The sequence below is a fragment of the Somniosus microcephalus genome, chromosome 5 (genome assembly GCF_052327205.1).
Source record: "Somniosus microcephalus isolate GS21.2 chromosome 5, FLI_Smic_1.0, whole genome shotgun sequence".
Lineage (NCBI taxonomy): Eukaryota > Metazoa > Chordata > Chondrichthyes > Squaliformes > Somniosidae > Somniosus > Somniosus microcephalus.
The window spans coordinates 86,913,360-86,939,468 of NC_140991.1; the positions used below are offsets into that span (position 1 = coordinate 86,913,360).

General features: G+C 42.2%; 1 protein-coding gene across 7 annotated transcripts in view; it reads left to right on the forward strand.

Annotated features, from left to right (window-relative positions):
• cdk14 (cyclin dependent kinase 14) overlaps positions 1–26,109 on the forward strand; it is an 845,377-nt gene that overhangs the window by 252,738 nt on the left and 566,530 nt on the right. For all 7 annotated transcript variants that reach the window (XM_085987941.1, XM_085987948.1, XM_085987945.1 and 4 more), the window contains one exon: positions 23,706–23,800. In XM_085987941.1, coding sequence (XP_085844067.1) covers positions 23,706–23,800 — 95 coding nt within the window. The remainder of the gene's footprint in view (positions 1–23,705; positions 23,801–26,109) is intronic.

A 26,109-nucleotide genomic window follows, 5' to 3' on the forward strand; every position in this document is an offset into this window, starting at 1 on the left:
GGAATGATAAAATGAGTTGGATAAAATATGTAAATAGCCGGAACAATGGCAGATGACATCTATTAAAGATGAGTGTGAAGTACTCCCTAATTTTGGACTTTCTGTCCAGTAGGAATAAAAGTAGCTAAACATTAGTACTTTACAAATGACATTGAAATGGCTAAGGATGGATTTTAAAGAGGTCCGAGGGTATTGGTAGACTCAATATTCCACAAAGTAGTTTCTCTACCCCGGTTCAGTGTTTGATCAAATTGATCAGCTCATATTGAAGAGGCAAGGGGTTAGCGACTTGTGTTTTTTCTGTAGAAAATAGTTCATAAGTTAAGATTTAAGTTAAGTTAAAACAATATCCACTGGTATGAATTTCTCCATGTGGGTATCTGGGCCGCTCCCTATCCTGCCATCCATTACTAACTCGGCAGTTTGGAGGCAGCAACTGGCACTGCCCTTCGCCCTGCAGCACCAACAGCTTCAGCCTCTTTTATTGTGATTTGTGCCAAATGAGTTAATGCAGTTTCTTTCATTTTGTCTAATTTGTTTTCCCACTAAAATGTCATGATATTTTAGAGGATTTCAAATGCTCTCCATTAGCAACAAAGGTTCAAAGAGCTTAATGAATTGGCCAAAATTTGCCAGCACACTTCGTGCATAGTAAGTGACGACTTTGTCATTGATTTCTATGGTGATGGGAATAGTTGTGAGAAATTGCCTGGTATGTATATATAGACGGTTGCCCGCCATAACCATGGGCGGTATAAGTGATGAGGACTGTACACCAACAGTCCTGTAATCCTTATAACTACCATCCTCACAACCATCATCTGATTGCCTTCCTGCAGTCCAGCCTTGTGGGTCTTCCCCTCATTTGATTACAATAATAAACACCAACACCAAATGCAGAAAACCAAAACTTTACTTCAACAGCTTACTTCAAATTTGAATAACCGTTAACTGGAATAATTAAGAATGATAGCAAAATACTGCGGATGCCGGAAATCCGAAATAACAACAAAAAATGCTTGAAAAAATTAGCAGGCCAGACAACATCCGTGGAGAGAGAAATAGAGTCAACGTTTCAGGTCTGATGAAGGGTTTCGACCTGAAACATTGACTCTTTCTCTCTGCACGGATGTTGTCTGGCCTGCTGAGTTTTTCCAGCATTTTCTGTTGTTATTTATAATTAAGAATGACCCTTGTGCAACCTTTAATACTTGTCTTTATGTTGATTTTTGTTCAGTGTTTGCTTTGTTGCTCCCAATAAACTTTAAAAAAAAAATGGTTTGCCAATAAACAGGTGTAAAGTTGGCAAAAAATAAAATCCCAAAATGGGTAGAGGAATAAAAACTGGAGACCTGATTTATGATGTACAGCTATTTTTTTTTATTATGGCTACATTTTCAGTTATGACATCTATACTGGCACTGATAAATCTGGGCTTCTCGCACCCTGATTTACTTTTCTAGCAATGCTACCATTTTCAGAGGAAATTTATTAAACAATTAATCATATTTTAAATGCACAAATTTATACAAGACTAATTGCGGCGACAGATTAATTTATGGAAGCTTGGATGGGGAAATTCTTACGGTTGGGATGAGAAGAAGAAAGGAAGAAAAGGATTCTGCAGTGGAAAGGGTGGAATTAAACACATTACTATGCCAAGCTGCATTTGCGAGCTGACTGGCATTGATTCAGAAGGCCGAAAAGCTCACGAACATCCCAGTGGTGCAGACAAACAGGGAAAGCAACAAATTGATGCAATTGGTAGCTTTGCCAAAGAATTGTTTGTGGCTGACTACACATTTAGAAATAAATGTACTGACTCAATTCGATATCCTATATCAATTGTAGAGGCTTCCATTCCATCCATATGTCGGTAATCTATGATGCTCAGAGAAGGTTCTTCTAGGTGAATATGTACCCCAGGGTCAATACATGACTCTTTCAGCTGCAGTCAGTTATATATTTAACATGATAACAGATTAAAGGGTAGTTGCTGGAAGATCGGAAGTGCAGTTTGAAATCATGGCTAAAGACCCCATTGCATAACACAAGTCCAGTTTGAGGCTTGAGATGCGGGTGCAGAAGATTTAAATCTCCCCCCCCCTTGTTGGCGTGAGCTAAAAGAGGCCTTTGTGTAGTTTTTTGCTGCACAGGCAACAGGTGGAATGTGTGGTGACTTTTCTAGAAAGGAACGACAATCCTAATAACATCAGAACCTTGCATCATTCGCTGCAGTCCTTAATTCTTTTATTAATGACTGACCCCATGGCCCTGAATTCACACTCTGTATGACGGCATACTCTGAGTATGCCATCATGCTGCCTTTGAAATTGACCACAAGTTGGGGATGCGCATGCGCTAAATCCCGAGCTTGCGCTCTGTCAAGTTCCGACTGTGCATCGGCTTTGCTGCATGTTTCACTGACCCATTGAAATCAACGTGCTGGTGAAAAGTTGGGCGAATTGCCCACCTACTGCGCATCAATTACCCTGAAAATTTTTACGTCTGGTGCAAACAGGCGCAGGAGCCTGTTGCACAGCGTAAGGGGAGGGGAGATGAGAAAATTGTATTAGTTGGCAGCTGCTGACTGATCCCTTGAGTGTTTCCAGCATTTTCTGATTAAAAATTTGCTGGCTAGACACAAAGCTCTTTCCATGTGTCAAAATCTTTCCCAATGAGTTTCTGAACCCAGAAATGAAGCGCAGTAAACACCAGCAATAGGCACTCTATAGATTGGATATATTGGTTTAAGGGCAAAGTTTTTGTGTGCAAATTATTTCTCAACATATTACAATAAAACAAAACTACTGATTTATAGAAACATTTTTACTGGGATTTGCTATTTTATGGGCACAATTCAAATAATGGAGCATCTAATCTAATACTGAGCAGGTAAGAACCATATATCTAACAAATGGAGTATTATTTATACATAGTTATGAAAGCTGTTTGATCAAATGTATGTCTGGCATAACTAAAATATACAAAAGCAAAATACTGCGGATGCTGGAAATCTGAAATAAAACTAAATAACTAAAATATATATACCTACCTTTTTAAATCCCTTCAACCTACATTTCCAATTAAGAGTGGCTGTTAAACACTATATAGGTTGTAAATATATGCCAGTAGAGGACTTCTGTCTTCTAGTGACATATATTTACAATCCTGTTTTAGCAATCTCCTCTGTTTACTGATTGGCTAAGAGTCAGGAAATGAAAGGAGCACTGCCCATGTGATCCCAGGTTCGCATACACACAACGGTTTGCCCCTGGGCCACTACACTGCATACAACTCTGCAGTATTTGAAAGCAACTTTTTGAAGGGGGTTTTCACGAGGTAAGTGCGAATTTAGTTCAGATGTCGGTGGTGTACCCCTTAGCTACGCCGCTGACTGCGAATTCAGGGCCAATATTTTGCAATACAGCGTACATTTGCTTACTTCTGACCTCTCACCTGCTTGACTTTGCTATCCCTATTTAAAGGGAAAGTCCATTCCATTGAGTTGCCCCAGAAAGCCCAAGTATAATAAAAGCAGATATGTGTATGTTTATCAGTTGCCACTCATTGTTCTGTTTTATTTATTAGAATAGTGGTCAGGAGCAGAGATTTTGTGCAGAACATCTCTTATAATGGCCCAGAAATTCCGGTCGGAGGCTTCCCGCGGACGTAAGCCGCCGACCTGCACAAACGAACCGCGCCGACCGTAATGCTCTGGGCTGGCGTAGAATTCCATTGATGTGCCTCCTCAAACTGCCAGTGTACAGGGCACGCGTATCCCCTGTCAAACCTATGAATAGAGATCAGCCCCAAAACATAAGTAAAACTTCAAATAAATTTTTTAAAAAAATCACACTTCTAAAATGAGTATAAATTACATAAATTTAAATTTTTGTTTAAAATAGTTCATGTTTGAAAAAAATAATTGAAGTTTTTAACGGGGCTAAAAATAAGCTTACCTTTCTTTAAAGTATTTTAAAATGACAAATCTGTGGAAAATTTTTTTTTACTTAAACTATTAGCTTGCTAAAAGCAGGCCTTGCGCCTGCTTTTCTAGGCGCAGCTGTTCCTGACTTAGCTGGACTCAAGCCAGTCTGGAAAAAAAACCGGAAGTTTGATACGTACGCGCTGCCTATCCGACGCAGGCGTTTGTCCTGGGAAGCCCTTTCTGCAGAGAATGGAAGTTCCGGTTTCCAGCGCATGCGCAGTGCAAGCATAAAACAGGCACTTCCGTTGGCCCTACGGGTGAGTACACACCCGTAGGGAATGGAATTTCTAGGCCATAGTATATCAAATTTCCACCCACTGACATTATAAATGGGAAACTCCTACTTCCATTGGGGTGCAACCTTTCGGAAAGATCAAAGAACGACATTGTCTGATTACAGATAATGCCACAGGAAGATTCTTCAATTGGAACAAAATCCTCCATACTTTATATGTAGCGTTTCTACCATTTGCTTGCATTCTCGGGATGTAGGGATACAACAAAGCATGATTGGCTCACATTCACTTAAAAGTAATCAATCAAAAAAACATCACTTACACATTTTTTATATATGCACATGCAGGAATTCTACAATATAAACACTGACCTGTGCAGTATGTTCCAAAGGAATGTCGTCCATATTGAATTCTTAATTTTTGACGCATCACTCACCGTAATGATAATGCCATAGATGATTTGCCAAATTGGACCATATTAGCTCAGAGTATTCCATCATACTTTTATTTCTTGCATTATTAACTGAATTCTGGCAGAACAGAGTTAATTACTAACATACCATTTGTCATAAATAATGATGTCAACTAAGGACAAGATAAAACTTTAGCAGAAATTGCAGTCAGTTTTCAATTCCATTTAGAATTAAAATTTTATGTGAGCTGTTCAAATGAATATTTTGCTTTTAAACCTGTACACCGATTTTATTAAATATATGAAGCATTTTTGGCCTGTTGTAGGGGGTGGTGGGTTTGTTGGCCTTTTAAATTGACCTTGACGGTTCGAATCATCCCACTCCCTGGTTCTGGGGCTTGGAATTGTTTAGGGGATGTGATAGATGTAGGCAGACAACTGTTTGGTGCAAGAACAAATATTTTATTTAGAAATCGCACACCACACGAATTAACCAACCAAAAACGTATACGCAATGGGTACAGAGGTTATGCAGTGAGAGAGAAAAAAAACGAAACAAAATAAAACCACCTCCCACCACTACACTAACTAAGTTAGGCTCTGAAATTACAGGGACTATGCTCACCAAAGGATTTCTCCACAGTTTAGACCAGTTGCACACTGCTTTCTCTCTCCTCAATCTTATGGACTCCTTGGCTGGCTGCGGTGTCTTCGGTATTAGCACTGGTCGACGTTTTGATTGTAAACAAGTTTTTCCTAGAGTCAGCAGTGGATGATGGTTGATCTTTCAGTGACTCTGAGGCTTCTTGTTAGATTTTCTTGTTGCGTTGCTGTAACCTCGTGTGGCAAGTTAGGTGTTTCAAAGCCAGAGTCAAAGAGCCCAGAGTCCAAGTGCTTTTCCAGCGTGTTCTCTGGTATGTTTCTTCTGCTCCGGTGTGCTGCTGCTGCCGCCCGCCGGCACTCTCTCTCTTCAGCCCATATGTTGAGGTCTCTCTAGCTACTAGCAAGCCCCCAGTTATACCGGAGAGGCTGCTTAAACTTTTACGCCAAAACTCGGGTGCACAATTGATTTTAGATGACTCCCTTTTGTGTGATTTTGGCAGGCTGATCAACTCTGATGTGATCCCTTTGTGAGAATTTTGGTGGGCTGATTGAGCATTAGCATGATAAAAGATTCCCAAAGGTGTTGATGGGGTTTTTGAATGGTGCTGTTAGAATGTAATCAGGCCTTGATACTGTCCATTGTGTGTTTTGCTGATGCCAGGATTTTTCTGTATAGCCGTTTTAAGAACTATTACAATATGTATGTATCTGCCTCCCAGGTGGGTTGGCAGCCCTATAAGGATCCCATTTTCCTGTACAGACCCAGCATACAATTTAAAATGCCCAAACTCAATCCAATAGGCCCTAGTTTAGTCCAAAGGCACCTAATAGTGAGATATTTCTGTCCACATTTCTCCTCCAAAAGGTCCAACACAGTCCCTTTTTTTAAAATTCCAGACACGTGTCCATTGAGTAGGGGGTCCCGGAATTTTGTGAATCCTACACTGTTCGTAGGTGAAAATAATTTTCTCATTGGTCTCTTGTGGTTTTGGTTCTAAACTGCTCTGCTATATGATCAGTAAATATATCCGTTAGCTTTGCTCAGTTGATTGCACTCTTGCTTTTGAGACAGAAGGTTGTAGATTCAAACCCCTTAAAGTAATTGAGCATATAATCTAGGCTGACATTTCTGTGCAGTACTGAATTATCAGAGCTAGGTGAGATGATAAGCTAAAGCTCCAATTGCCTGTTCAGGTAGACATAAAAGCTCCCCTGCCACTATTTGAAGAAGAGCAGGAAATTTTCCCAGTGTCCTGGCCAGCATTCATCCCTCATTCAACATTATGAAACAGTATCAAGACCTGATTACATTATGAAAAACAGATTATCTGACCATTCATTCACTGTATCTGGGACCTTTGTGCACAAATTGTCTGTTCCATTTGTCTATATAACAGTGATTGCACTGCAAAAATTGGTTGTAAAGTACTTTAGAATATTCTGAGGACACAATGTGGTGCTTAACTATGATATAAATGCAGTTGATTGCAGAGAATATTTTGATGTCAGCCTTTCAGAGAGAAACATTGATTGTTCCTTAACCTGGTTAGTTTGACTTGTGACATTGGTTTTCTGATCTTAACACTAATGGGCAACCATTAAAATGAATGGGTTACCATTGACAATGTAGTTGTAAAACCAAGATTTGTGTGTCAGTTGCTCTGAAAAATACAATGATAGTGCATTACACACTACCACCAAAAATTAATAATCAGCATGCTGCAAGAGCCAAGCACAATAAAACAGAGAATAAGATAATAAGCACATAACAATGACAGAGTCAAGCTGCCTACCTCTTCATAATGTTTACAAAGTGCAGAAGCAAGATGACCATGGACAAAACATCTTGGTTCATTAACAGCTTAGTGAAATTTCATTTAGTATAATTGTGGATGGCATTATGATACTGATGCATCAGGGAGTACATCATAATGGAACAAGGACACCAAAAATCATTATTTATACTGTATTTTCCTCATGTCTTGGTAATGCTGCAGAATTCACAACACAATGGGGCAGATTTTACAAATTCATGTCTCCTGTGCAGTGCTTCCATTAATGGATGGAAATTAGTCTCTGGTGCATTGACCTCTGCTCAAATTCCCAGTATGTGCTCCTATCTCGCACAGCTTTAGGTTGAAAGCTCTAATTCATAAAACCTATCCCAATATCTAAAAGAAAACACTTTTATTCTAACTATAATTCTATTTTTACATGCACTGCATTACCATAGAATCTTACAGCACAGAAGGAGGTCATTTGGCCCATTGTGCCTGTGCCGGCTCTTTGAAAGAGCGATCCAATTAGTCCCGCTGACATTAGGATGTTTTCTTCTGGATAGAGTAGTGGAGGTAACATTTTTGGAATAATTTAAGAACCAATTGAATGCTGTAACGGGGGGACATGGGTAATTCTAGATGATGAGCTAAGATGGGTTGAATGGTCTTCCTCACCAATAATTATCTTGTGACATCCTCCACAACCACCTCTCCTCTCTATTGCCTAGCATCACAAAAATGCCCTTGTGTGATTCTTTCCTGTCCTAATGCAGCAAGTACATGTCCAGCAATGGCATCTCTTCCCATCAACACCTACTGACTCTGAAGTTTCACAAAGATCCATCGTTATTCCCCCCTTTTTCATCTTCTACATGAAGATACAGGGCAAGCCTCCACATGTATGCTGATGGCACCCAGCTTTACCTCCCCAATTCCCTTAACCCCAATTCCTTAACTATCATTCACTGCTGTAAGACTGCATGTTAAGTAATGGATGAATCAGAACTTCCTTCAACTGAGTATTGGGAAGACCAAACTCATTGGGCTGGATTTTACCAGCCCTGAGGAGGCGTCTCTGGAGGCGGGACTGCTGGGAAAATCTTAAAAAATGAGAGCGGGTCCCAAACCCCCTCCCAACCCACCGGCAACCAATCTTCCTGGGAGTCGGGTCCCCGATTTGCACAGGGACCCGACTCCAAGCGGCTGGAAGAGGATTATAGCCACTTAACTACCTGTTAACAGGTAGTTAAGAGGCTTTTTCCCATTTTTCGACTGCTGCTGCAGGCTTCCCAATGTCCGGAAACCCCGCCAGGGTAAGTGAGGTGTGCTGTGGGTCTGTTGTTTTGGTGCTTGGATGACAGCTGCAGAAGTGCTGTTAAGCATGCAATGGGACACCGGTTAGTATCAGAGGTAAGGAAAAGTTGTGAAAGTAATTTTTAATGTGGTTAGATGTTTCTGCAGGTGACGAGCTGTGAAGTGTTTGTGTAGGCTCATCTCATCGGGAGAAGTGACAGATGGCTTTTGCAATCGCAGCTGCCATCTGTTTTATCCTAAGGAAAGAGTAATTGGAGAGCCTGGGTGCATGGGCTCACCTTTGGACAGTGATTCAGTGTTTGACAGCACCTCAATGCTGTCAAAAACTGTCAAATCATCCGTCAAACAAGTGTGGTGCATGTGTCTTTAAGAAAACCGGCAGATGAAGCATCATCAACTGACGTCATCTGACACCGGCTTTCCTTTAATTGGCCGGCAAGCCCGGGCTTAACGAGGCCAAGCAGGGCAAAATAGCGTCAGTTCGTCAGACGTCGCTGGGGGTGGGACTGGAACCCGAAAACCAGCAGTCCCGCCTCGAACTCTGCCTTCCAGGTAAAATTCCACCCATTGTATTCAGCCCTTACCATGAACTACGTTCCCTTGTCACTGACACCATCCTCTCCTTGGCTACTTACTCGGGCTGCATCAGATCATGAGTAATCTTGATGTCCAGTTCAACCCAGAGCGGAGTTTCAAACCCCACATCCTATTTATTAATGAGACTGTCTGTTCCCACAACATCACTCACTTCCACCCAAACACAGCCCTACCACTGGCAAATCCCCCATCAGCACATTGCTATGTATGGACTCCAATGCTGTCCTTTTAGGGCCTCCCACCTTACATAAACTCCAATTTCTAAAACTCAGCCACCTGTATCCTTTGAATGATGAATACTGGCTTCCTGTCCCCTAAAGTATTGAATTTAAAATCCTTCTAATCATCTGCAAAGCACTCCACAGTCTTACTTTGCCCCACCTTATCTCTGCAACCTACTGCAGCCTTATGCCCCCTCTGTCATAATTTGGTCCTCCAAATCTGGCCCTCTGTGCAGCTCCCCTCCTCTTGCTACACTGTTGGTGGCGGAAGGCTCTACCAGCTTCGCCCTACTTCCTCCCTAAAACCCACAGCCTTTCTGCACTCCTCTCTCTTTTAAAAGCCGCCTTAAAACCTATTTTTCGAACCAAATTTTTGGCCACCTTTCTCCTAATCTCTCCTGCCATGCTCTGTGTCTGATCCTTTTCACCCCCCTTTGTAAAGTGATTTGGGAAATTTTCTTGTGTTAAAGTTGCCAAATGAGTGCAAGGAGTTGCTGAGGGTTCATGATTTGTCAAGCTACAACTTGGCAGGACTTTATGCAGAAACTCTTTTTTTACCTAAAAATAATGTGTATTTCTTACAGTGGCATGTTATTTTAGCTGCAGGTCTGCAGGGATTTGCATAAGTCTTTTTGTTAGAGGTAAAAATATAGATAAAGGGACTATTTTAAAGTTGATTGGGGCCTGTGGCACTCTGTCTTGTGGCAGTTCCCATAATGTACCTTTCTGTCCACATAATAAGGCATTTATTTCTTAAATGTCTAAACATTTTAAATTTGCTCTCTTGGTTCCTCTAACTCTGAGACACACTTTATGCTGCTTTCAAAATGTTCTAACGTGCTGTTAACTTACAACTTCTGCTACTTACTGAACCATTTACTTTCTATGGGCCACTGGGGATAAGAGCCCTTTAGCCATTTGTTGTTTTTATTATTTTATATACTAAACAATTGAATTAAATTCTGCAACGGTACATAAATATTAAATGATTTGCCAGTGCTTTAAAAATGTAAAGGATGCCATTTCAGTAAAAACTTACAGGAGAAATTATTTTGAAGGTTGTACTCATCTAACTTTACATTTTGGTTATAATCTTTACCTGTATGTGCTCTCTGTTCAGTGATCTAGTTGGGCAATTGCAGGTGTAGTTATTTGCATGTTCATACTTTTGTTGGACAGAATAGACTCTCCCAAAGTGACATTTCAACAAGTGAAGTTGTTTGGGTTTTTAGATAAAAGTCAACTTTTTTTTTTCCAATGAGGTTGTGTCACTGGAAAAGGGCTGTCATAACATAAGTAAGCCAGCCAATGAATCCATTAATTTCTGATATCTCATTAATTTAAGCTTTTGTGGAGCTTTTATAGTTTTTATTAACTCTTCAGAAATGTGTGACGGTAAGTTTGTAGGGTTACTTAAATCATTTGTACGATCTTCATTGCTGGAAATCTCACTGTTCTGAGGCCCTGAAAGGTTACATAGATACATAGATACATAGAAGATAGGAGCAGGAGTAGGCCATTCGGCCCTTCGTGCCTGCTCCGCCATTCGATGAGATCATGGCTGATCCTTTAATTCAGTATCCCGTCCCCGCCTTCTCTCCGTAACCCTTAACCCCTTTTGCCCGTAGAAATATATCTAATTCCCTCTTAAATATATTTAATGAGCTGGCGTACACTGCCCTCTGTGGCAATGAGTTCCACAGGTTCACCACTCTCTGAGTGAAGAAATTCCCCCTCATCTCTGTCCTAAATGGTTTAGCCCTTATCCTTAAATTATGTCCTCTAGTTCTGTTCTCACCCGCCAAGGGAAACATTCCTTCTGCATCCAGTCTGTCTAGACCTGTCAGAATTTTATACACTTCTATGAGGTCCCCTCTCAATCTTCTAAACTCCAGTGTGTACATCCCTAAACTACATAGTCTCTCCTCATAGGTCATTCCCGCCATTCCTGGTATCAGCCTGGTGAATCGCCGCTGCACCCCCTCCATGGCAAGAACATCCTTCCTCAGATGAGGCGACCAAAACTGTACACAGTACTCGAGGTGTGGTCTCACCAGTGCCCTGTACAGCTGCAGCAAGGTATCCCTGTTCCTGTATTCTAACCCTTTTGCTATGAAGGCCAGCATACCGTTTGCCTTCTTGACCGCCTGTTGCACCTGCATGCTCGCCTTCAGCGACTGGTGTACAAGAACACCCAGGTCTCTCTGTACTTCCCCCTCTCCCAATCTATTGCCATTTAAATAATAATTTGCCCTCCCGTTCCTGCACCCAAGGTGGATAACTTCGCACTTGTCCACATTATAGTGCATCTGCCATTTATCCGCCCAATCGCCCAGTCTGTCCAAATCGCTCTGGAGCTTCCTGGTCTCTTCCTCTGAGCCCACCCCCCCTCCTAGTTTAGTGTCGTCTGCAAATTTGGAAATGCTGCATCCGACTCCCTGATCCAGGTCATTAATGTAAATTGTGAACAGCTGGGGGCCCAGGACAGATCCCTGTGGTACCCCACTTGTTACTGCCTGCCATTCAGAAAATGAGCCGTTTATTCCAACTCTCTGTTTTCTATCTGACAGCCAGTTCCCTATCCACGCCAAAACTTTCCCCTTTATCCCATGAGCCTCAATTTTCCATGCTAATCTTTTATGTGGGACCTTATCGAAGGCCTTTTGGAAGTCCAGGTACACCACATCTACTGGCTCTCCCCCATCTATTCTACCAGTTACTCCCTCAAAAAATTCCAATAGATTAGTCAAGCACGATTTACCCTTTGTAAATCCATGTTGACTCTGTCCTATCCTGTCCCCATTTGCTAAGTGCTCCGCTATTTCATCCTTAATGATGGACTCCAGCATTTTGCCCACAACTGATGTAAGGCTTACAGGTCTGTAATTACCTGCTTTTTCCCTACCCCCCTTTTTGAATAGTGGGGTAACGTTAGCTACCCTCCAATCCATCGGCACTGTTCCCGAGTCTAATGAATTCTGAAAAATCATCCTTAGTGCATCCGCTATCTCTAGGGCCACCTCCTTCAGTACCCTAGGATGCATGTTATCAGGCCCTGGGGATTTGTCCACCTTCAATCCCTTTAGCTTCCTTAACACCATATCCTTAGAGATATTGATTTGCGTCAGTTCCTCCTTTGCCAATGTCCCTATTTTTCCCGATATCCCAGGGAGGTTTTTTGTGTCTTCCTTCGTAAAGACTGACCCAAAGTATGCATTTAGTTGATCTGCCATTTCCTTATTTCCCATTATATATTCCCCCGTATCTGACTGCAATGGACCAACTTTGGTTTTCACCAGTCTTTTCCTTTTGATATATTTATAAAAGCTTTTGGAGTTAGTTTTTATATTTTCCGCCAGCTTGTTTTCGTAAGCTATTTTGCCCCTCTTGATCATGCCCTTTGCCCTCCTTTGCTCTATCTTAAACTGTTCCCAATCTTCCGCTCTGGCGCTTTTTTTGGCTATTTTATACGCCCTATCTTTGGATTTTATGCTGTCTCTAATTTCCCCTGTTATCCACGGTTGAGTCACCTTTTTAGATTTCCTTTTATGCCAGATTGGTATAAACAATTTTTGCAATTTTGTCATTCTATCTTTAAATGTTTGCCATTGTTTATCTACCTCCAGTCCTCCCAGGAACGTTGTCCAATCAGACCTACTCAGTTCCCGTCTCATGGCATCATAATTCCCCTTGTTTAAATTCAGGACCTTAGTCTCTGAGTCAATTTCTTCGCTCTCCATTTCGAGTGAGAAATCGATCATGTTATGATCGCTCTGACCCAAGGGTCCCCGTACAACAAGATTACTGATTAGTCCCTTCTCATTGCACAGTACCCAGTCCAATATAGCCTGTTCCCGAGTTGGTTCCTCGACATATTGATCCAGATAACCATCCCTTAAACACTCAAGGAATTCCTCCTCCTCATTATTTTTACTGATTAGGCTAGTCCAATCTATATGTAAGTTAAAGTCACCTATGATGACAGCTGTGCTCTTATTGCACGCTTCTCTAATTTCCCTCGTGATGCCCTCCCTAACCTCTATTTTACTATTTGGAGGCCTATATACCACTCCTATTAATGTTTTTCGCCCCTCGCTATTTCTTAGCTCCACCCATATAGATTCTGTATTAACTGAGTTAATATCCTTCTTTTCAATTGCATTTATCCCCTCTTTTACTAGCAATGCTACCCCTCCTCCCTTTCTTTTTTGTCGATCCTTCCTAAATACTGAATACCCCTGTATGTTAAGCTCCCAGCCCTGCTCACCCTGCAACCATGTTTCCGTAATCCCAATTAGATCATAATTATTAACCTCTATTTCCACAGCTAATTCATCTACCTTGTTCCTGATGCTTCTCGCATTAAGGTATAAAACCCTCAGGCTTTTTTTATGCTCACATTTTTTATGAATTAGTTTGGCCCTTTGTTTTTTGTTCCTCACCCTTTTACCATTTATTTCTGTCTGCCTTTCACTTTCCTCTATTTCACTACATAGGTTTCTAGCCCCCTGCCATACTAGTTTAAATGCTCCCGAACTGCTTTATCAAAAATTACCCCGAGAACATCAGTTCCATCTCTGCACAGGTGTAGACCGTCCCTTTTGTATAGGTCACACCTACCACAAAACTGGTTCCAATGCCTCAAAAATTTAAAACCCTCCCTCTTACACCACTGCTCAAGCCACGTATTTAGCCTAACTATCCTGTTCTCTGTACTCTTACTAGCACGTGGCACTGGTAGTAATCCAGAGATTACTACCTTCGAGGTCCTACTTTTTAGCTTGGCTCCTAACTCCCTAAATTCTACTTGTAGGACCTCTTCCCTTTTTTTAGCTACGTCGTTGGTACCAACATGTATCACGACAACTGGCTGTTCCCCCTCCCCCTCCAGAATGTTCTGCACCCGCGCCGAGACATCCTTGACCCTTGTATTTAGTTGGCCAAAGAATTCAAATCTGTTGTCCCTCTAGAAAGTGAATAAGCAGATATGTGTTTAATGCATTTTAATGTCTGTATAGTGGTTTTTTACCCAAATAGGACATATTTTATAGATTTATTAACATTGCTGTCATTAAATTATATCTGCACTAGGGACTGGCTGCCTGAGGAGAATATGCCATTTAATCTTTGGACCCAAGTATGAATCTAGCCTAAACTGATGGGATGAAACTCTTCCCTCCCTGTTTAGTATCCATCCTGAATGAAATGGGTTTGGGCAATTTCAATCCAATTGTTAAGTCTGATTTCACAGCACAAAACTAATAATGCAGCACTAAATTGACAATATCTCTGAGGCCACAAGGGTGTTAGTGTAGGAAATGGAAAAAATCATACTGGTGCAATAGTAGTGGTCCTCCTGAGATTAGGGTTGATACATGGTGCAGATTAAAGGGAGCATTATTTCACATTTGGCCTACAATGTATCTAACCTGAGAATGCTGTATGCTTATACTGGGTACAAGAAGTAGAAAGGTGATCCAGTCCCAAGCATTGACATCCTTCACCTAAATTCATCCCAAAATAGACCATTTTTAAAATTTAAAGTGCATCAGCACAGCAGAGTGTTGTAGCACATCACTCCTCTCACTGAGTTGCCAGTACCGAGGATGTTATGGTTTGGTGCTGAGTAGAAGCACTTCTCCCATGGGAAGAGAGGGAAAATCCCAGCTGTACTCAACTTGTATTTCTATTTCAGTGCTGAGTTGGCTTTCAGGATCAGGAAGGATGCTGGTTTTTTTTTCCAGCTGAATGACTGCTGAGATGGAACATCGGAACAGGAGTAGGCCAGTCAGCCCCTTGAGCCTGTTCCACCATTCAATTAGATTATGACTGATCTGCACCTCATATCCATTTACCTGCCTTGGTTCCATATCCCCTATTACCCTTGCCTAACAAAAATCTATCAATCTCTGTTTTGAAATTTTCAATTATCAATATATAACAATGTAAGATATTTGATGGGCATATCCATATTAATACTGCAAGATAATTGGCAGTACTTATTTTAGCACTTCTCTTTAAATTGGACACTTCCTCCATTTCTATCCTGTCTAATTGCCCTTCATGCCTGTTGAACTCTTTCATGGTGGTTGCACTTCTGACCAATATTGGGCATTTTGCCTTACATGGTGCACAATGATTGACAGCTTCACCTGTGAAGGTCACTTTGCCTATTTTATGAGTGCCCAAATTTGTACACGACATTGGTGCTGTGAAGGGAGGGGGTCATACACAAGAGGAGAAATTTGGAGGAACGCAGAGTTCTAGGGGCTGTAGGGCTGCAGGAAGTTACAGATAGGGAAGGGGCTATGAAAGTATTTTAAACACAAGGATGATGATTTTTAAATTTGTAGGGGGTTTTGGTTTGGGGTTTGTGTCTGGCCAGTCAGTCGTGTCTGAGCTGCTCCAGCCCTGTGTGGTTCGAATCGCTTCCCCTTTGGTTCTGACCACCGGACTTATTTACAAGTAGCGATATAGACAAACGAGACCAGTGGTTTGGTGCAAAGAAAACCAATGTTTATTAAAAATAGAGAAACAATTACTATACAGAGAAAAATCACTATGGATGCAACACAATTACACTTAACGGGGGAGGAGAAACGGACACATCGAGAGAAAATGACTAAACTGACACTTTAGCAATTCCCCTTAACTCCCACCCTTTGCACCTATCTAGATTGTCTTGTAATGGGCCAGAAAATTGATGCTCACCAATCTAGGATGTTGAAACGCCTGCACCGTGCCCTATTGCCTGTCGATGCCTTAGGTTTTTCACCACCCCAAAGCAGAGATACCCCAGTAATTCAAACATAACTGCGGGTATCCTACTTCCCTGGACGGGCTCTTCGTCGACGATCCTCTCGCTGGGTTGGTGGTATGGCAGGGCACCGGGGGAGAGAGAGAGAGAGAGAGAGAGACTCCCGAGGGACTAGTTAAACCCTTCCCGGTAGCCCTTATCTCCTGCCAGATCAGCTCATTTCTTTTGCCTAATCTGGACGTGTTGAGACTCATACAAAAGGTACCGATCTGGGCTCATCGACCTGGATGGCCGGTTAATCAGTCTTAAACGCCTCATCAGTGTTCCCCTTTGTCCAACTGGTTTTGTGATGGGGCCATTCCAGTCTGAATGTCCCGTTGATCGTTTGTAAACAGTGTCGATGTTCTCTAACGAAGGTCTGAGTGCAGCTAAGCTTGTCCCACTACATATTGAATAGGCCTTGCCTGCTCTTGATTGTTTGTGCAAACAAACCTTGATGGTTTTTAATCAGAGGCCTGAATGCCACTGGGTTTGCTTCTCGTGCATAAATGCAGAAGGTCTGTCTGCATTCGAGTTTCTGGAAAGTTCCTTCTCGCAGGCAGTCATCAGAATACAAGCTTGTCAGTCCAAACTGAAACTTACAGGCTTTTGCCATGAGGCTGACCGCAGCCATCTTGTTGAGCCCTGGATTTTAAACTCACAGGGTTTCTTTAATAAACCAAAAGTAAATCTTCGGCGGGGGGGGGAGACATGAAATTTGTGAATCCTTTCAAATTGGAGGTATTGGGGTGGGGGGTGGGTGGTGCAAGAACCAATGTATGACCGCGAGAATGGGGTGATGGGTGAATGGGAATTGGTGTGGGGTAGAATACAGGCAGCAGAGCTTTTGATGAGCTGAAGTTTATGGAGGGTGGAGGATGGGAGGCAGGCCATGAGGGGAATGGAATAGTGGAGTCTGGACGTAGCAAAGGTATGAATAAGGGTTTCTGCAGCAGATGGGGTGAGTTAGGAATGGAGGCAGGCCCAAGAATTACCACTTTCCTCAGGGTGGCCAACTCTAGTAAAATCTCCATTTTTTTTTGTTGCTGAAGAGATTAGTTCTGGCCGTTTCTCCAGCCACATTGTCCATCATCAGCCTCCAAAGCAATAAACAATGCTGCAGCCCTTTAAGAGCTGCTGCACTCCCAATTCCATAGAGGTACAACAATGCTCCCTGTGCATGTGACAACTGCAGAGAGATTATTTAAATTACATACAAATCATGTGTCAAGCCTCCCCTTGACCTGCACAATTGTGCCTGTGAATATGGGCAAAATTTTGTACTGTCCATGGAACCAACACTACTGAGCATTGTTTTTGAGTTTACATGCCTATTGGGGGAATTAACAGGTGATTGAGGTGCATTCTAACATGCGAACTCTAAGAATAAGCTGAATATCCTGTGTGTTCTTGAGTGCGGAAAAGGGGGGAAAAATAACCTTATTTTAAATGTACAGCCAGTGAAGAGTATATGAAACCTCAAACTGCCAAAAATTCTTCTGTTGATGAGTATTTATATAGAAAGCTGGAATTAAAGCATTTGTCACAATTCCGACACACATACAAGTTGTTGAATATCTTCTGACAGTTCCTATGAGGTGTCAACATTGGTTCAGTGGTAGCACTTTTGATTGAGTCAGAAGGTGGTGGGTTTGAGCCTCACTCCAGAGAATTGAGAACATCTAGGCTGACACTTCAATGCATTACTGAGGGAGTGCTCCTGGCCAACATTTATTCCCTGAACCAAAACAAATTGTCATTTATCTGTTGCTGTTTGTGGAACTTTTTTGTGTGCATATTTGGTGGCAACTTTCCGTGTTACAACAGTGACTGTACTTCAAAAGTACATAAATGCATCAGATTTTTGAGTGTTCAAAATAATATTATTACAATTTTGATGCTGTTGCAAGAATCTGCTGTAACATTTTGCATCTGTATATGAATTTCACAATTTGCTGAACGTCTGATGTTTTAATCTGAAGACTAATGTATTTGTGATGCAATACTCCTGTTTCACTCATTTTTTAAAAGTCTACACCAAACCAGTAGTGAGGCTTCCTATTCTAGTGAATAAGATACCAGTTCTCCCATCTGCTGAACTGTCTCTGTCTTGATGCCTATCAAATTCCCTTTTGATGTGGCACATCATGCAGGCCCTACTCTTGCCCTGGTTATGCTCTTGCCCTTAAGTATATTAAGGGCAAGAGGATAACCAGGGATAGTGTAGGGCCCATTAGGGACCAAAGTGGCAATCTGTGTAGAGCTGGAAGATGTAGGTGAGGTTTTAAATGAATATTTTGCATCTGTGTTCACTGTGGAGAAGGACGATGTAGGCATAGAATTCAGGCAGGGGGATTGTGATATACTTGAACAAATTAACATTGAGAGGGAGGAGGTACTAGCGGTTTTAGCGGGCTTAAAAGTGGGTAAATCCCCATGCCCAGACGAGATGTATCCCAGGCTGCTGTGTCAGGCAAGGGAGGGGATTGCAGGGACTCTGACACACATTTTCAGAACCTCTCTGGCCACAGGGGAGGTGCCAGAGGACCGGAGGACAGCTAACATAGTACCATTATTCAAGAAGGGTAGTAGGGATAAACCAGGGAATTATAGACCAGTGAGCCTAACAGCAGTGGTAGGGAAATTATTGGAAAAAATTCTGAGGGACAGAATTAGTCTCCACTTGGAGAGGCAAGGATTAGTCAAGGATAGTCAGCATGGCTTTGTCAGGGGGAGATCATGTTTAAACAATTTGATTGAATTTTTCGAGGGGATGACTAGGTGTGTGGATGAGGGTAGTGCAGTTGATGTAGTCTACATGGACTTCAGAAATGCTTTTGACCAAGTCCCGCATGGGAGACTGGTCAAGAAGGTAAGAGCCCATGGGATCCAGGGCAATTTGGCACACTGGATCCAAAATTGGCTTAGCGGCAGGAGGCAGAGGGTGATGGTCGAAGGTTGTTTTTGTGACTGGAAGCCTGTGTCCAGTGGTGTACCGCAGGGATGGGTGCTGGGTCCCTTGCTGTTTGTAGTGTACTTTAATGATTTGGATATGAAGGTAGGAGGTATGATCAGTAAGTTTGCAGATGACATGAAAATTGGTGGAGTGGTAAACAGCGAGGAGGGAAGTCTCAGGCTACAGGAAGATATAGACGGGTTGGTTAGATGGGTAGAACAGTGGCAAATGGAATTTAACCCTGAAAAGTGTGAGGTGATGCATTTTGGGAGGACTAACAAGGCAAGGGAGTACACAATGAATGGTAGGACCCTAGGAAGGACAGAGGATCAGAGGGACCTTGGTGTGCATGTACATAGATTCCTGAAGGCAGCAGGACAGGTAGATAAGGTGGTTAAGAAGGCATATGGGATACTTGCCTTCATTAGCCGAGGCATAGAATATAAGAGCAGGGAGGTTATGATGGAGCTGTATAAAATGCTAGTTAGGCCACAGCTGGAATACTGTGTGCAGTTCTGGTCACCACACTATAGGAAGGATGTGATTGCATTGGAGAGGGTGCAGAGGAGATTCACCAGGATGTTACCTGGGCTGAAGCATTTCAGCTATGAAGAGAGACTGGACAGGCTGGGGTTGATTTTCCTTCGAGCAGAGAAGATTGAGGTGTACAAAATTATGAGGGGCATAGATAGGATAGATAGAAAGGAACTTTTCCCCTCAGTATAGCGGTCAATAACAAGGGGGCATAGTTTCAAGGTAAGGGGCAGGAGGTTGAGAGGGGATTTGAGGAAAAACTTTTTCACCCAGAGGGTGGTTGGAATCTGGAACTCACTGTCTGAAAGGGTGGTAGAGGCAGGAACCCTCAACATTCAAGAAGCATTTAGATGAGCACTTGAAACGCCATAGCATACAAGGCTACGGACCAAGTGCTGGAAAATGGGATTAGAATAGATAGAGCTTGATGGCCGGTGCAGACACAATGGGCCGAAGGGCCTCTTTCTGTGCTGTATAACTCTGTGACTATGACTTGGAGCACCAGTGAGTGGCACCATTGTGGTGGTTTTATGCAGGTTTAGTAGCCAATCTCTGCTGAGTTGCTGTGGGGTGGTGCTAAGCAGAGATAAGGTGCTTTTGCCAAATAAGAGAAAAGGGTGTTGGTGGGGGGAAATTGGCAGAAAAATTGCCTCTGGATTGTTCTCCAGTACCTTCTACAGGTGATTGGTGCAGGTCATCTGTCTGCCTCCTGGTGTGAAATTGAGACCAAGCATAGTGTTTACATCAAGTAGGGTTAGAGGACAGGGTGGGGGTGGGGGCATAATTGGATCCAGTCAGAGGAAGTGGGGGGAAAATGAGAGGACAGTTGAGAGATGGGAGGGTTGGAGATGTATCTCAACAGTGGTGGCGGTGGGGGGGGGGTGGTTTCTAGCATTGAAGAGGTTCCAATATTTTAAGTTATGCAAGCCTTGATTTTTTCATTACTTTTAATTGCCCCAGATGAAAATAGGCTCCATCTTCAAACCGCAAAGCGGTGTGATTTTTTTTATTATTAAAAATCAAAGATGCCTCCCTGTACTGGAAAGATTTATACAATTTTGAACAGGCACTGATTTCTATAGGTTTGTTCCCGAGATAAGGTGCTATGTTACTGTAGTAACATTAGAAATACTCCTCAAAAGCCCTATCATAGTGCCACCAACAGGTGTAACAAATATTACAGGTAAATGTGTACACTTTTATAATGGGATTGTCCATTGGATCTGGTTGGTATGGGGGCTTTTACTGCATTTTGAAACGGAATATTGTGACCTAGATGTCATTTTCTAATATATAACAGATACTGTCAATTTTGAGTAAATTTGGTAACCGGTAATGACAATAATAGAATTGAAAAGCAGAGAGGTTATGTTAAAGTATTATATAACCTTGGTGTGCACAGTTCTGGTCTCCATATTACAAAAATGATGACCACTGGAGAGAGTGCAAAAAAGATTTACAAGTAGTTTTGAATTTTAAAAAATTCTTTCATGGGATATGGACGCCGCTGGCAAGGCCAGCATTTATTGCCCATCCCTAATTGCCCTTGAGAAGGTAGTGGTGAGCCGCTTTCTTGAACCACTGCAGTCCGTGTGGTGAAGGTACTCCCACAGTGCTGTTGGGGAAAGAGTTCCAGGAATTTGACCCAGTGACGATAAAGGAATGGTGATATATTTCCAAGTCAGGATGGTATGTGACTTGGAGGGGAACTTCGAGCTGGTGGTGTTCCCATGCACCTGCTGCCCTTGTCCTTCTAGATGGTGGAGGTAATAGGTTTGGGAGGTGCTGTCGAAGAAGCTTTGGCGAGTTGCTGTAGTGCATCTTGTAGATGGTACACACTGCAGCCACGGTATGCCGGTGGTGGAAGGAGTAAATGTTTAATGTGGTAGATGGGGTGCCGCTCAAGTGGGATGCTTTGTTCTGAATGGTATTGAGCTTCTTGCATGTTGTTGGAGCTGCACTCATCCAGGCAAGTGGAAAATATTCCAACACACTCCTGACCAATGTTCCCTGTAATTTTTTTTGGTGCATGGGCCCTTTAACTGGCTGCACGGCCCATTCAGTTTTTCGTGCATGTGAGGTTGTTTACATTGAAAAGCCAGTGAGCGGCCTGCGCGGGACCTCCAGACGGCAACGTGGCCGCACAGATTAGTGGGAACATTGCTTCCAACTTGTGCCTTGTAGATGGTGGAAAGGCTTTGGAGAGTCGGGAGGAGAGTCAATTGCCACAGAATACCCAGCCTCTGACCTGCTCTAGTAGCCACAATATTTATGTGGCTGGTCCAGTTAAGTTTCTGGTCAATGATGACCTCCAGGATGTTGAAGGTGGATTCGATGCTGGTAATGCCATTGAATGTCGAGGGGAGTTGGTTGGGCTCTTTCCATTGGAGATGGTCATTGCCTGGCACTTGTGTGGCATTAATGTTATTACCCACTTATCAGTCCAAGCCTGGATATTGTCCAGGTCTTGCTGCATGAGGGCCTGGACTGCTTCATTATCTGAGGAATTGCGAATGGAACTGAACACTGTGCATTGCTGATGATTGAGAGTAGACTGATGGGGTGGTAATTGGCTGAATTTGGATTTGTCCTGCTTTTTGTGGAAAGGACATACCTAGGCAATTTTCCACTTTGTTTGGGAGATGCCAGTGTTGTAGCTGTACTGGAACAGCTTGGCTGGATGCACGGCTAGTTCTGGAGCACAAGTCTTCAGCACTACAGCCGGAATGTTGTCAGGGCCCATAGCGTTTGCTGTATCCAGTGCATTCAGTTGTTTCTTGATATCACATGAAGTGAATTGAATGGGCTGAATACTGTCATCTGTGATGGTGGGGACCACAGGAGGAGACAGCGATGGGTCATCCACTTTGCACTTCATATGAAGAACTGCGATTTTTGAAGAGTAAATTTTGCTCCCAAGTAGGCTTGCTGTGTGCAGACACTTTGTTTGCAGGCATTACAAAGGAATATACTGTAGAGTAGGTTCTAGAGTGCAGAGTTTCATGTGCCGGGAATGTATATTTGGGCATGAAGGTCAGCCCACTTCGCAGGATCTTCCATTGTTAAAATTACTAAGATTAACTGACCTTTTCACCCAAATTCCCAATCTGTACACTTGACATGAAGCTCTGCTTCAGGAACACAAATCTGTAAAATCTGCCTAATATTTTGAGCATGTATTAATGGCAATTTTGTTTTAGTTTTAGATTTTTTTTCTGTCTCTCTTGTACTATTTTCTCCCATTTTAAAACGTGCAACTTTTAACCATGTGAACACTGTTACGTTTAAGCTGCACACATTAGAAGGTGCCACTTATTTTGATCCATGATTGGCCAGCAATTGAGCACTGTCATTTTTTTCTCTCACCAGTATGGAAATCTTTGTTTCTATGTGAAGTGTCATCTGGTGTCTAACTCAGAACTGATAAAACTTATGCAATTAATTGTAGTGACAGGCAGCTGCAGGACTCCAAATCCACTTATGAGAAGATTTGGAAGAATTCAGTGCTGCAAGTTGGGGGGTGGGGGGAGCGGGGAAATGTTCTCTTTAGGATACTTGACAAGACAATTGCATCTTGTGAGCTCAATCAGCATTTCCCTCTGTTGATGTGTATAAATAAGGATTATGTCCAAACCTTAGCAATTTATCCATCATCTAAATAACACATGCATACTTGTATTTTGGTTGTTTTATATCTGCAATGTATATTTCAATGGAGAATATCGACATAAGGCGGTCATGAAAATAACACAGAATAGAATAGTATAGAACAGAAGGAGGCCATTCAGCCCATTGATTTCTGCGCCGGCTCTTTTGAAGAGCAATCCAGTTAGTCCCACTCCCCTGCTCTTTCCCCATATCCCTGCAATTTTTTCTCTATTTCAAGTGTTTATCCAATTCACTTTTGAAGGCTACTATTGAATCTGTACCCACCACCCTATCGGGCAGTGCATTGCAAATCCTAACCACTCGTTGCATAAAAAATAAAAACATAAGAGATGATGGTCATCCATCAGTGTGGTCTGGATTTTATCGTGGAACCCAGAGTTGAAAAGACTATTCTAACCCACTGTTTCAACTGGCCATCCAGAATGTGTTTTAAAAATATATATATATATATTTAATCTATTTAATACATTAGTTCACTGTTGGTTACGTTGTTTTGAAATGAATTGCTGGCACCCGAGGCTTTTGGCCAGTGATAGATTGTCTCTGCCAAGTCTAACTATAATCACTTCTTAAGAGTTCCCTTTTCATTCCTTTGCAGCTTCCTTGTTGAAAGGGCTGAAACATGCTAACATCGTCCTGCTCCATGACATCATTCACACCAAGGAAACCCTGACTCTTGTGTTTGAGTATGTGGTAAGTGCTGCCCACCTACATTTAAAAGCAGCTGGTCACTGATGGAATGGTTTGGATTAAAATTACAACATAATTGCATTTGTGATTGTTTTTCTCCACGATGTAATCAGTCTTTGTCATGGTCTAAGTATGTTTTCCTTGTGTCTACGCACATCATAAGCACAGATTGCATAGTCTGGTTGGCAGGGACTCCCATCGGGCCTGCAAGCTTAGGAAATTTTAAACATTATTGACTGCTGGTAGATGGATGTGTCAGTAAGCACAAACTGCTCTTCCACTGAATTAGTCCTTATAAATAGTGTGCTTTTCAGTTGTACTCTTAAGTAATCAGAAATGATTCTTGCATTTCAAAAAAAATTGGCTCTATACAATTTTAATTTTGGGACTTGTATGCAAAATGCATTGGTTTAATTCAGAAAATCTACCTGAAAAAATCACTTTACATGGGTTAAAGTATATAGTGTCTCATTTAAAAAAAAAAGTCAAGCTCTATTGTTAAATCTTCCATTTGATTTTTTAGTTAAGTTAAAAGATCAATTAACAGTTTTGTGCTTATTGCACTTCATTTCAGTCAGAACATTTCCTGCTGCCTTTCTTAGGCTTTTGTTAAGTACGAATATATTCTTTCGTGGTTTAAAAAAAAAATCATTTGGACATGGATTACATATTGCAGAAAGGTAGGTTTACTAATGCAGGTATTTCTGTAATTAGTGTTTTTTAATTGTATATGCAATAGGTCATGACCCTCTGGGGTCGGTCTTCGTAATAAGTTACGATTCTGCTCCCAACTGGTATTTTTCTGCTTGATATGCATGATTGTATGTGGTTTTTGTAAATATATTTTTATCAAATATGGTGAATAAAGAAACAAACTGATCACATGTACAGTATTATTTGTCCTGAACAACAGACACTTTGCAGCAAGATGGTCCTGCCAGTATATATTGATTCAAAGTTGGGTAGTGGATTCATGGTGTCCAGGAGCTGGTGCATCATGCAAGTGAGTGGGAAACTGTGGTTTGGCATTGAAAGCTTGGCCAGGAAGAAGAAAGATGCTGGATCCTGGGATTAGCACTTGGAAAGGAGTGGGCTGTGAGAGAGGATGGTCTGGGATGCATTGAGGATTGAAAGTGGTCCGAGCAGTCCGATGCCTGGTAATATAATGGGGGTGAGAACTCAGGTATACTAACAACTTGAATGTAAGAAAATGTCCCAAGGTGCTTCACAGGACTGTAATATGACAAAAAGTGACACTGAGACAAAGGAGGAGATAGTGGGGCAGGTGACTGAAAGCTTGTTCAGAGGTAAGTTTTTAAGGAGGGTCTTAAAGGAAGAGAGAGTGGTGGAGAGACGGAGAGGATCATGAAGGAATTCTAGAGCTTGGGGCTGAGATGGCTGAAGGCACAGCTGGGAATGGAGGGCCGAAGGGAGTGGGGTATTCAAAACAGTCTAGAGTTGGAGGAATGCAGAGTTCTTGGCGCTTGTAGAACGAGGGGTCACAGTCTCAGGATACGGGGTAGGACATTTAGGACTGAGATGAGAAATTTCTTCACTCAGAGGGTGGTGAACCTGTGGAATTCTCTACCACAGAAGGCTGTGGAGGCCAAGTCACTGAATATATTTAAGAAGGAGATAGATAGATTTCTAGACACAAAAGGCATCAAGGGGTATGGGGAGAGAGCGGGAATATGGTATTGTGATAGAGGATCAGCCATGATCATATTGAATGACGGAGCAGGCTTGAAGGGCTGAATGGCCTACGCCTGCTCCTATTTTTCTATGTTTCTATGTTCTAGAGGAGATTAGAGATGGGGCGGGGCGAGGCCATGGAGGGATTTGAACACCAGGATGAGAATTTTAAAATTGAGGTGTTGGTCAGAGAGCCAATGTAGGTCATTGGACATGGGGATGATGGGAGAGTAAGACTTTGTATGGGTTAGAATGCAGCATCAGTGCTTTAGCTGAGCTTCCTGCATGACGGAGTGTTGTATAAATGCAAGGCTTTTGGTGTCCTACTTTGCACTTGTACTTCTTATTTGTTGGTCTGTCTTTGAATTTTTTGGGTTGAAATCTTGGAAAGGGCTGTGCTTAATGCTGTTGTCTGATTGGTAGAAGAACACCTAGATCTGTTAGATCAACAACTTGATTCAAATTGATGGGAAAATGGATTTAAACTTTTTCTGTGTCTGCCCCTCCTCGAGTTTGATGGAATGCATCTAAGTGGCCTATAATGGCAAAAATACTTGCACACCTGCCCTTGACTACATGCTCAAATTCCTTGAGCAGAACCTGAACCCACAACCTTAACT